At 47.7% G+C, this 13,542-nt stretch overlaps 1 protein-coding gene across 1 annotated transcript in view; it reads right to left on the reverse strand.

Annotated features, from left to right (window-relative positions):
- LOC119461822 (medium-chain acyl-CoA ligase ACSF2, mitochondrial) overlaps window positions 1–13,542 on the reverse strand; it is a 239,353-nt gene that overhangs the window by 27,595 nt on the left and 198,216 nt on the right. Inside the window, exon 12 of the mRNA XM_037723194.2 lies at window positions 5,276–5,391. Coding sequence (XP_037579122.1) covers window positions 5,276–5,391 — 116 coding nt within the window. The remainder of the gene's footprint in view (window positions 1–5,275; window positions 5,392–13,542) is intronic.

Below are 13,542 nucleotides of genomic sequence, written 5' to 3' on the forward strand. Positions count from 1 at the left end.
CCGCAATTACTGCGGCCTTGCGAAAACTACGGGCCTATTCTGCACAAGATATCGTGGTACTGACGGACTCGAAGTTAGCATTACAAAGACTACATCTTGGCCTACCTTGAGAGAAGTTTGCAAGGCAATCTCTGGAACTGATTAAATACTTAATGAACAAGGAATTTAATAAGAAGAAATAAACTTTATTTAAAGAGCCGGCACTTTGCTTTTAGTGGCCTCAGGTGTCGGCTCGAAGTCCTTGGACTCGGGCGGCATCTCCGGCTTGCCGGACGGCCCAGAGCTGGTCTTCCAGCTCCGAACTTTTCAGGGCCGCCTCCCAGCGGCGGCGACGCCGACGGAGAAGGTCCCCGGTGGTCCCAGCAGCCGGAGCAACGGCGGGAATGAGCGAGCTCGACGCTTCCTTTAATCTAGTAACGCCTGCCGTTATGGGCGCGTCGCGAACGGCGGCGGTTTTTGTACCGTTGTTGCCGGCAAATTCCCAGAGCATGTGTCGCAGCGTTGCTCTGTGTCCGCACGCTTTACACGCATCAGTCAGGTATAAGCTCGGGTAACAGTGGCGTAAGACTGCTGGGCTAGGATAACTGTTTGTTTGTAGTAAGCGTAAGTTTACGGCCTCTTTTCTGATTAATTTAACATGTGGTGGCAGGAACTTGCGTCTTTCGAGTCTGTAGTGTTGTTAGGTCTCTGAAAGTGGTCAGGCGATCACCCCACAGCCATTGTGATTGTTGTTGTTGCAACCTGTCTGTCGTAGTGTCTCGACCCGGCAGATCCGACGCCCCGCACTCGGGGGCGGAGGTGGCGGTGCACGTAATCTGCCACGGCTCGGCGAGCGAGATCTCGAGCCGCGGCGTGAGCCGTCTCGTTGCCCGCGAGCGGGACGTTGGTGTGTGCCGCGGTCCAGAGGAGGAATACCGTCGAATTTTGCGACGTCGAGTCCCCGTCCTCACAAATTTGGAGTATGCGGGCCGGTTCCCGCGAGACGAGGCCGCGCGTGAAGCTTCGGGCTGCCGCCTGCGAGTCGCTGATCACGATGGCAGCGTTCGGCACCGTGGTGAGTGCTAACGTTATCGCAGCTTCTTCTGCCCCCTCCGTGTGTCCCGTGGTCACTGTGGCACTCGCGAGGCATTTTCCCCTGCTTTCTACAACCGCGATCGCGTGTGCGCCTCTTCCTTCGCCACATCGCGCGGCGTCTACGTACACCGCCTTGTTACTCTTACCAAATTTCTTTTGAAGGTCGCTAGCTTGTTTGTAGCGTCGCCCGACGTGATGCGTCGGATGCATGTTCTTGGGAAGCGGCGGGACGATCAGGTGGCGTGGACCGAGGCCGGAACCGCCGTAAGAAATTTAAGGTAAAATTCCAATAGATCCCATACCACGTAGGAATTGAAGGAAACGAAAAAGCCGACGCTCTTGCACCCCTAGCGCTGACATGTGTTCCAAGAGTGAGAGCGCTAAGCATTCTTCAGAACTCTAAGGATGCAATCCGTAATCACTTTAGACGATCCACAAGACTCCGCACCAAAACCTGTGTGATCCATGAGCTTACTCGCGCAGAAGCGACGCTGTTGTACCGCATCAGAACCGGCTCCACGTACACTCCGGCTTGGTCATTCAATTAAGACTGGACGTTGCGCTTCCCCGCTCTGTGCCTTCTGTGGTGAATCGGCGATATTGAACATTTCGTTTCGTTATGAACACAGTTCGACACAGAAAGAAACGCGATGGTCGACAGTCTCTCACCACAGAGTGGTGTTTCGCACACGATCTTTGAAGACGTCGTTTTCCCCGGAGGGCCCGCGGCAATTCCCTGATCACACCCCAGATCTCAACTCATAGGAGGCTCGGGCGGGACAATTACCGGCTATGCATGCCAGGCTAACCCCGCCTCCTGCAACACCACCACCACCACCTCGAAAACCATGGTTTAAGATTTTAAGCCACGTGATCTTTTCAACAGAGCGACGGAATGTCAATTGGCTGGAATGTTCGGGTGAAACCAACACCTTCTTTGAATGGCCACACAACCAGCATGCGCGAATAGATGCTCGGAAGATACAGATTTGCTGGAATCGACATGCACTTCATCGTTATGTCAGATACGTACTCCAAACCGGCGCGCATATGCTGTCTATAGTGGACTGGGAGGGGCACGACGATGAACGACTGGGTTGCTATGCTATGCCTTCAATTGCGAGGGCATTCAGCCTCAGGCTTCGGGTGGTGTGTGCGGTGTGGGTAAAGAAAGGAGAAACATTCGGCTCCGCATCACTCGGGACTCGGAAAAACAGTCGACAGTCGCTCTACCACCACAGCCACTGCGCGTGCTCCGCCATTCTAGTACGATTTCAAAATTTTCGCTAAACTCCCGTCAAACTCTCAAAAACGATTAATCGAACATGTCTAATCGATTAAGTCGAATAAATGAAAGGTGGACATCGATGAAGATTAATCGTTTTGCGGGATACTTTTAATCGATTAATCGTTCATCGATATTACCAACCCTAATTAGCAGTGGCTTAGCTTGGCTATGCCAGGATACACGTGGCGTGGCCTCAGTCGGCCACATCGTTCAGAACCGGTAGACCTGGTGGCAGGCGGGTAACGATACCCATTGGAAACGCTAAGAGTGGAATCTTCTGCTTAACGAGAAAGTTCTTGCACAAACCCGCACCACGGTTTAACCCCCCTCAGACGGCGCCGCTAAACTCAATGCTTCACGCATGGCATTAATTACCGGCGTGAAGTGTTTCATGTACCACAGTCTATCACACACGTCGCACACATATCCAAACGGATTGTTTACGAAGTGCGTATCGAAGGTCCGTGTCGCACAGGCGCTTTCGCTTAGTTTCACCGTATAATCAGTCGATCGGTGAGCCTTGACGTCATCGACGGCGTCTTGTTGCTGCTGCAGAGATGGTCGGACAAGTCGCTCAGCCTCCTAGCGACGCCGCTTCGCTGGGCGTTCCTCCCTTTGCTCCGGTGTCTCCGCAGCACGTTTAGACTTCTTCTGTTTGTTCTTCCTACGCTCAACCGCTAAATACCAGGCAACTACTTCGGGATCCGATGAGTTAATCTTCTCCGCGGTTCTGCGCCGCTGAGCAGCTATTTCGCTCTCCTTCTCCATGACTATACCACACTGGCAAACGCCCAGCGCAAACGATAAAACGCCCAGCGCAAAGGCCGGGCAAATGCCCGGCGAGCCAGCTGTGCGCCGTGTGACGTCACTGCTCCTCGCGCATGCGCAGCACGGCTCTCCAGGAGCCACGCGAAACTGCTCAACCTCGGCCAGTGTAGATCACGCTACAAAATGCTACGCTAAGAGATCGGGTGTCGGTTTTCCTCTCCCGCGAGAGCCCTGAGATTTACCGATCTACGTGGTCGCTCATCGCCACACGTCTTTCCAATATGCGCATCTCGCCAATACCTTGAAGAAATGGGACATTCACATTGGAAATCATTCTGCCTTCGAAATTGCACCGCCGCCAATAGTGTGGTGATAACTATGCTCTCTTTCTAGAGACTCTCATGAATACTGTTTTGCTTAGGTTAACTTTCGCTTAGCAAGTATCACGCCTCCTTATATTTTGCCGGTTAGCCTTTCGGGTGTTGATATGTTTCGCATGTCTCGAAGATTCAGAATTCATCCGCACATAACCCGAGTAGAACAATAAGATCAATAGATCCGTTTTTAAAGAAGGACTAAGAGAAGTCGTACGGCATTTTATTGGCGTACACCAAGCAGATGCCGACATGCAATCAGTTATATTGGTTCCAATTGTATCCGCTGCCAGCAGAAAACTTAACGAGGCATGAGTTTCATGTAAAAGTAATTTTCTTTCGAAGAGTTTTTGTATGTAACCAATAAAACTGTAATACACTACATATTCACAGATACGTTCCGAATCCGAATGCGTACTTGCGCAGCCTGCGGAAAGATTAAGCTTTTATCGAATTCTGCGTCCCATCACTTTCCAAATATGACAAAATTTATACGATAACTACTATGTACGGGTGCGAATTACACACACTTCTATGCAGCCGGTAGAAAAGCAATGCTGGGAGACGATGCAAAAAAAAAAAACAGAGAAAAAAATCACGCAGGAACTCCTCTGCGAGTTGTCTAAGCATGCGTAAGAATAGTGCCACTGGCACAATTCTACGGAGCCCGACGTCAGTATGAACGTTATGAAACTTAATCCGACCAGTATAAACGCAGCGCTGCGGCGATATGAAAAGCTGCTCACAGCGGCCCAAGGTAAATTGATGACGTAAGCAAAATACTGCAGGTGGCGGCATAAGCCGGCATTATAAGCCGGCTTATGCCGGCTTATAATGAGTAAAGCGTAATGAGCTGAGTAAAGCGTAATGAGTAAAGCGTAATGAGTAATGAGCTTATAAAGAGCTATAACGGCATTATAAGCCGTTATAGCTCTTTAGCGCTTTAACCATCCACGTCGAACCATTCTGTACTGTGATCAAGCGTACTCCGGCGGAAACTGCGTACGGCGCCACTGCGCGGTCCGGCCTATCTTGAAAGCAACCTGCGATGGAGACCGGCGAGTGCTGTGCTGATAGCCTCCTGTGCGCTTTGTTCTCGGCGCTTGGTTCGCGTTCAAGCGAGACGCGCGGGCTTTATTTTGAAAGTGATCTGCGATTGGGACTCCACTTAGTTCGTGTTAAAGCTAGAGGCAGCACGAAGGTCAACTAACTCGCTGCCGCGGGCGCTATCTTGAAAGCGATCGTCTTATGTGACGGACGGACGGACAGACGGGTTGCCTCGTTGGGTAGTCATAGAAATGCTCACTCATTTAAACAAGAAAAGTAAAAATTGGCAGGACACCAACCATTCGGAATGATTTCTCTGCTTTTCCTGCCTGCATTGTTACTTACGACTTATAAGCTGATATCATCTGCCTTTCCAGCTTTTTTTCGTTATTGCACAGTGTCATGAGGTCATCTTGCCGTTCTCCCATCTTACATAACGACCTGTGTCAATTCCCACACGATGTTTTCAGTCGTTCTCCTTCTGCGCTCCACTCTCAAAGGCGATACAAATTTTCAGCACCTTTCCGGCTCCCATTAAATATTTATGACATAAATCGTGTACCTGGATGCTTTTTGAATGTCAGAAACGCCAGTTGGGAGGCATTCAGAGCAGCAATAGGCTGCCTACCTCTATCCACGCAATGACACGGTACTTAAGTAAAACACGAATGTAGGACGGCGGTCAGATATAGTCAGAAGAATACGCCTCCAGGAGGCAACGTACCAGTTAGCGCAATCTCTATTTCCTCGGGACTGATGTTGACACCGCCTTTGATGACCAAGTCCTTGATACGGCCACGGATAGACAGCAAGCCTGTTTCCGTCAATGTCGCCTGGTCCCTGCGCAGATTCCAGCCGCCATAACTTTCTCTATTTGTACAGCAAGGCAAAGTATCAGTCCTAGGTCAGTTGACATTTTTCAACTATTCTTCAATGAAGTGTTAACGCTGCGAGCCTGCAGCGAGATCGCTGTAAAACAGCCCTTTCTAGAAATCTCAAACGGTCCCAAGAGCAGAGGCATTCAACACCGCACATTAACACACCACCTCTGTTTATTACGATCACTCTATGCTAATACCGACAATTTGTATCCCAATGCGACAGTTACCTTATATTTTCTTTATATTTATATATCTATATATACATATTGAATTCTGCCAAGCTTCAGGTGCTAGTTCCAATAAAGCATCAACAATGAATATATGGCGTACTAGTTGTCTTTCATTTAGAGTGATAATAGGAAGCTCGTTATATACGTAAAACGATAAAGCAACTGCGCTAAACCAATTGAGTAGTCCCGAAATAGCCAAAAGCGTAGCAGTTTTGGCGAGTTGGTATGTCATGACTTTTAGGCTTGTAGCGCAGCTGAGAACGAGCAATACGGAAGGTGGGAGGGGTAGCGCTCACCCCGTTCTTTTTCACTACCCCTTCCACCTTCCCAAAGAGCCATTGATGGCAAGGCAGAAAGCTTCAAAATGGCAAGAACATTAATTTAAAGACGATGGTGGCTCATTTATTTTAGCAGCGTGTAGACAAGATAAACTCAAAAGAGAAAATAGCTTGGAAGGGAACAGTGAAAATTATTATTACTATTATTTGATATGAAAGCACACATACAGAAGGGACAGAGAGGGGAACCAGGAAGGATCAGGCTGTCAAATGCCAACAACTAGAACTAAGAAAGCCTTAGTTATTTTTCCATTTTTATTGGGTTGTCAATAATATTCCAACCTCCCTACCTCCCTTCTCCTTCGTTCCTTAATTTCAATATTTATTTATGTATTTATAAATTTTTTACCACGAGCACCATTTTCTGCCGCTACTTGTGTCGAGTGCCCCTTTTCTGTGTCCTGTTGTTGCGGTGTTTCCTGAAATATGTGTTCGTATCAACAAGCCCGGCTAGCCACAATTCTGAAATTTAATCTCTTTTTCAGAGAGACGATAGTTCATTGAACTCCAGTGTAGCAGATAACCCCCTTCCACCGTTGTTCAGGTCCCTTTCATGGAACGTGGAACCTACAGTGACACGTCAACCGGTTGACACACGGCGCCACATCACATTCCCTCACCGACATTTATTAGGTCACTTTTCTTTAAAATTTTACACCTTCAGGCATAACACACCCCCGGTCGCTGGCTCGCCAATCTGACTTACCCTCTCTCCCCTTTAGAAGAACCGTACCAATATATACTGTGTCGAGGAGAGCATATGTCGCCTTGAAAAAGACAAGGTCACTTGTCGAAACGTTGGCTCCTGCTTTCACCTTGTTCTCGCTTTGCTCATCGTCTAGAATGTCCATCTCCCTCCTTCCCCGTGTCTTCCTTTAACTGGAATTGGAAGACTAGAATGGGACCAGCCCAGCCACTCCCAGAGTGCCAATGGTGTAACACTCCCAACAGCATGGGAACTGCATGGAACTGCATGGAAACGACATGGGAGACCCTAATACGGTCTCTAGAAGAAAAGCTACAAAAAGAAATAATTGCCTGGGCGGAAGAGGCCGCCGCAGACAAGCGGCCATCTACAACGCCATGAAATTTCTCTTAATAAAGTTGTTTCCTCCTCCTCCTCCTCCTCCTCCCAACAGCGAGGAGTTTTAAGCACTAAAATGAACGAGGGTTTCCACTCTCCGGAATGAAGTATGACTGGAATGCAAGGTGGCATCCCACATTTCTGTTTTCGACAATGGCCGCTGCGACCATTGCAGCGGTGTTGTTTGAAAGAACTGTGGCCTCTGGTCACCGGGTTAATCCGACGATGGAGGTGATGGTGGTCTATGTGAATAGCATCCAACCGATGGCCAAGTTGAGGGAACTGCTATGTCGGGGGAACGGGATATAAACAAGAATATAAACATGCAGATAAACAAGAGATGGCGGACTTATCGTGGTGTGTATGGCGAAGATCGTCAGGCAAGGGCATACGTCAAGGGCTTCTGATCCGTAATTATGGTAAAGTTTCGGCACTCGGAAATATGCCTAAATTGACGGACAGCGATGTAAATTCTCAACATTCAAACTCTCAACCAAAAGTGCTTTAGCGGGCCTGGGTCGGAGTGAGGTTCTTGTAAAAGAATACTAGTGCCTGCCAAAAATCGCCGAGCCATTGCTAGAGACCCTATCTTATGGCTGTGCTGTGCGCATCGGTCATGAGGGCCAGTGGTTCCGCGGGGTTGGGATGAGAGAGCATCGCGGTGTCAGCGAAAGCGCTCTTGATTGTGTGCAACGCAGCTTTTACAGCTGCATTAGAAGGAAGCAAAGATCTCGTACTGTTGTCGCCAAGCAGAAGGTCTAAGGGCTCTTCCAAAGCACCTTATGAATGGGTGGTAAAATTTTGCCATGCTAGGGAACTGGCGCTGATCTGTGACAGCAGTGGGCCTGGGGAAGTTGGCTAAGGTTCGGACTTTGAATGAGAGTGGGCGAATGCAGCTTGTGTCGAAGGGACTACCGATAAACTCGACGGTTCGAGGGTTCGAACAACAAACACGCTATTCGAGGCGTTGATGGCGAGACCGTTCTGAGGTGGGTGTTCGAACAAAAAGCGCATGTGTTGGAAGTAGCCTTCGCCCAATGAGCTCTCAATCAACAGGTCATCTGCGCAGTCAAAGACGAAGGGGAGGCCAGGCATGACCGAGTAATAAAACGTGGGATTGATAGGGCAATATTTGCAGGAACTAGAAGAGGCCGAAGATGTCATCACTGCCGCCTGTGTGATAGCTCAGACACGGGGATGTAGTAGTAGGATTGTACAGGGTCAATCTTTGACAATATTGTCGGGAAGTAAGCTGCACACGACGAGTACCGATCATAGGCGTATTTACGGGGGGGGGGGGGGGGGGGAACTTGCTCGCCCACTGTCCAAAGTGGGGCGGGCAGTATGCCATTTGCCCCCTCCCCCTCCTTTTCGAAAGCTGGCTGGAAAGTCCAACAAAACTACAGCTGGAGGTAAATTTCCCTTCTTAATAGAGTGGCCACATAAGTAAACCTTTTCTTTACTACGTATCCCCTGCTTAGGCAGCCAGGATCGTTTTTTGTGCCTCCTCGGGACGCTCTGTATCGGATGACACCCGGGGTTCGCCATGAACGCTCGGATTGCGGAGAATTAAGGCCTGACGCTGGGCAGTTTTCGCCCTACCAAATGCCATCTTGTGCTATTTGCATCATGTCCAGTTATTTTGGGTGGATCACTATATACGTGGTCCCCCGCTATATACAGTCCGCTTGCTATTTTTAACCGGCGGACGAGGGGGAGGTCTGGATAAGTATTGTAATCAGCCGCGCCCAACGACTGGTGTGCCTTACCGCTTGAAATCGTTCGATTATCAAATGCTGCAACTATTTAATCTCTGTACAGAGATAGCCTGCATAGCGTTACAGTCTTAATATCTTATCAACACCAAAAATCTAATCAAACCTCTTACAAGTAAAACTGTAGAATATCACTGTGTAATCACGACTCAGCGTCGACGTGTTTGTAAAAATGACATGGTCGAAGCTATTTCGACGCCAATAAGAACACTGACTTGAATTTCAGCTAAAGGAATGTGTCACTTCTGACTTTGTCGATTTCATTTTCAGGCTGTTTCTAAATAAAAGCTACACTATTACTTGTTTCCCTGCAGGAGGAAAAACAGCAGATATTTAATATTTTGAAGAAATGAGAACCACTTTTGGTGACCTGTACTAATAATTTGTTCTGTGTAGGTTGCTTACGTGCTCTGAAAACTGCTACTGAACCGTCGATTTCGTCCCACTTTTACAAGTTATACACGGCATTTAGTTATTTTTTCCCCGGTAACCTCGGTAAACTATGCGGGGCACGGTGTGCTTATTTATTCGAAGTACGAAACAATGTTCAGAGTGACGAGCGATAAATGTTTATTCTGTGTAGGTTCATTACAGCCTTTGTAGAAAGTTACTCAGTGAAGCGTTCCAGGGTGTCATACTGCCGACAATGGGAACGTTTCCCAGGCTTCTAAAACAACAGCACGGGATACGGTGGAAATTCCGTGACAATAAGGAGAATTTTATGCGCAATGCTTTTGGAAACATTTACTTTCCTGCAAGTGGTGCAGATAATTACTAAACCCTTGTTTTTTCATGTTTTCGTGCATCATACGAGATTCGTAGTTTATTTCTGCAGTGTCCTCGGTGAGCTCAACAAGGCATCTTGTTTATATCTGGGGTAAATTATGCGGATGGTGTGGGTAATGTGTAGGCAATGTTCCAAATCCGGGATTAAATGCGCATTTTGCAGTTGAATACGTATGCAAGTGGTCCTTAGCATTATTAGTCTGTTTTATGAGCGGTGTAAAACTGAGACGGCTGCGCTGGCATAATTACAACTACAACTCAGGTCAGGTTTTGCGAACATAGGGGAGCAATATGCTAACATTATGTGCGATGTTAAATGCGTGTTGATCAAATACAGCTTGAAAAACAATTGTAAGCAAGCATTCGGAAGTATCACGCTGCTGTTGTTAGCTTGGTTTCCCAATATTTTATACTTTGAAGGAACAGGAAGCATTTTAAGATCAATGTGTCGCGTAGTTTTAACGTTTCTGGCTTATTGAGAAGCGTTACGAATAATTATTGAACCCTCAACTTTTTTTCTTTTTACTTTTTCAAGTGCGTGATATATTAGCTTCGCCTGAGGTCATGACTGAACTAAAGGAGGCAGCTTCTCTATGTTGGACGACTGTAAGGACAAGGTAATGGGTGATGTGTAGGGGAAGTTCAGAATGGTTAATTGCAGCTTTCGCAATAAATTACGCATGCAATAACTCTAGCGTGTTATGAGCGTGTCTAAAGAGCGGGGAAGAAGTGAGCACGCTGCCGTGGCAGAACTATGAAAGCCGCAAACACCAAATTAAGCGAAAATTGGTGGCATGCTATTCAAGACACTTTGTTTATCTTTGGCGAAAACAAATCGTGCATTATGGGCAAATATGTAGGTAAACTTCGAAAACAGGGCTCTAATTATGACATTTGCAGTAAATTACGCATCCAAGCGATCCGGAGCTTTATGAATGTGGTTTGCAACAAATCAGAATTTATCCCGCTGCCCTCGAAGACCTGTGAACTCCACCAACATCAAATCTAGAGGAAATTGGGCAGGGGGAGGGGGGGGGGAGGACGCCATGGTAAATGTTATGGCGAAGTAAAATGTGTGTTGATGAATTACTGGCTCTTTAAAAATTTGCGACGAGCGCTCCAAACATTACCTGCAGGCATGGTTTCAAGCGGAACAGCCATATAAGGGCAGCTTTTAAAGGATGCGATATAATTACTGGAGACTGAAACTATTATTGCACTTGTTCGAAAGAAACAGCTTCAGTTAAATCGGGTTGTTTTGATTCAAGGTCGCACGCATCTGCTGTCATTTTTTCGTGTGAATATTGCAAGTAATTTATGTTGATTGTACTTCGTTGCCTACAACCTCGACAGTACTTTTACGTGTAGCTGATGTACAAGCCTATTTACAATATATTTACACTTAGGCTAACGGTGACCAAGATGGCTACCCTATAACAATCGGGAACCCGTCGTCTTCTTCTTCTTCAGTGCAGCCACACTGAGGCGGCTGCTGCGTATGATAACCCCGATGGTAGAAGCACCGTCCCGGTAGTTAAGCTTCACATCCGTGGTGAAAGGTGTGTGATAGGGCTTAAGTCTCGCTACGTGAACGATGTCACTTGCAGCTGACGACGGCGCTGAGGGGTCGGCGGTTATGATTTCATATGTGATATCGGTCACTTGTCGCACTACATGGTATGGATCGGTGTAACGCGAGCCGTCGCTGATGCTCATGTGAGGTCTCGAGACGGGTGCGGGCGGGCTGCCGCGCGTTGTCGGCGCGTGCGATAGCGTCGCGGGCGTATTCAGTGGCTGAACTTGCGGGAGGGGGCAGCAAGGTGTCCAAGGAGAACGCGGGTTCTCGGCCATATAGGAGATAAAATGGTGAATAGCCGGTGGTGTCTTGACGCGATGAAATACAAGCGAACGTGACATGGTAAATAAAGATCCCAGTCGTGGTGGTCGGCCGCAGCGTACTTCGAAAGCATGTCGTTGATAGTCCGGTTGAGGCGCTCCGTGAGGCCGTTGGTGTGTGGGTGGTAGGACGTGGTGAATTTGTGCTTTGTCGAGCAGGAGCGGAGGACGTCCTTGACGACTGCCGAGAGAAAGCTACGTTCACAGTCAGTGAGTAATTGACATGGAGCACCGTGCACTAAAATGATGTCGTATAGAGGAACGTCAGCGACGGACAAGGTATATTCTTGCAGTCGTAAAGCCCAGCGAGCCAGTCGACCCGTGGGGTCCTTAGCGAGGATAGCCAGCAGAGAGCGTGGTGATGAGTGATGACACAGAATGGGCGTCCGTACAAATGTGGAGGAAACATCGGAACAGCCCTCAAAAGAGCGAGCCACTCGCGCTCTGTGATTGAATAATTGCGCCCGGCGGGTGATAGAAGTCGGCTGGCATAGGCTATAATGCGATCCGGTCTGTACTGGCGTTGTGTTAATACTGCTCCAATGCCATGTCCATTGGCATCAGTTTGAACTTCCGTTGAGGCAGAGGGGTGAAAGTGGGCCAGGATTGAAGGTGTGGTAAGGAGAGTAGTGAGATTTTTTTTATTTACAGAATACTGCAGGCCAACGTGTGGCCCAGGCAGGAGGGAATTCGTTCATACAGTAATGAGATTAAATACGTTCAAAGAAAAGAAATAGATACGAACTAAGAAATGCATTGAAGCATATGAGATACATTGAGGGATGATATAAACTACATAAAAAAGCACACATTCTACAAGCATACAATGCAAGGGACCGAATTGAAAGGTGAGAAATATTTGCAGTACCAGTTTATACAGTTTTTTTTTCTGGCCTAACGCAGCGAAGATACAGACAAGTGATCTCTCTCATGCGCCGCCTAACACACATGAAAGTACTCACGCGCTCGCATGTTTATTTGAAATGCAGTTTTCAATGGCATGTGGTATGTTATTGTGCAGGAATACATTGGCCGCCAGGGAGTTTCATTCATTTATTGTAGGCAGAGAAAGATGCGGCATGGTCAGGACCCAGAGAAAACCGGACGTCTATCTTAAGACGTCGGTAAGGGGATGTGATATGGTCGCAAAATCATTTACAAAGCGCCGGAAATAGGAGCACAGCCCGACGAAACTATGAACGCATTAATACTATTACCTAAACTAGCGATACATTTATGCTGTAGGTTTAAACACTAACTACAATTCCTAGTTCAATTATTAAAATTGTTTGTAGCGAATGTGCATTTATTACGTGCGCTGTGCTGCTGCTACTGGGCGGGATCAGGGACCCCTGTGAGGCACTCATTGCCTTTTGTCCCTCCATCATCTTGAGATTCTGTATAATTGCAAAACTGTTTCGGGCCCCCATAGTTCACCTTGTGTGATTCCTAAATAGGTATGTTGCATATAACAATACATGACAGACGCAATTCAGGCTCTCACAATTATTTCAGTAGTAGTTCGGAATATATATATATATATATATATATATATATATATATATAGGTAGTAACCGGATTTTTCAATGGGCCAAGCATATTTAGAAAATCAGACGCACAACATATATATATATATATATATATAGATATATATATATATATATTGTGGGGGACGGCTTCATCCCGCAGTCCAAACCAGGAGGCTCCAATCTCGGCCGGCCGCGCCCAAGGGCGTCCCACCGCAGCTCGCGCGCCCGTCATCTTCTTCATCCACAGTTGGTCCTTATGCCGTTAATCAAGTCGGCGTTCCCATAATGCCCGTCCCTCTGCGAAGGTGTTGACGGCACTGGCCCACGGTGGCTGGCAGGGACGGCAAGACACCCCTACCGGCGGGCGAACCTTGTAGGCTGCTAATGCACCGAACGAGGATCGGCGCAGCCGGCAATGTCCGAGTCATCAAGGTCTTCCGGGAACCAGCAGGCCCAAAACCTAGGTGGCTTT

This window comes from Dermacentor silvarum, chromosome 8 (genome assembly GCF_013339745.2).
Source record: "Dermacentor silvarum isolate Dsil-2018 chromosome 8, BIME_Dsil_1.4, whole genome shotgun sequence".
NCBI lineage: Eukaryota > Metazoa > Arthropoda > Arachnida > Ixodida > Ixodidae > Dermacentor > Dermacentor silvarum.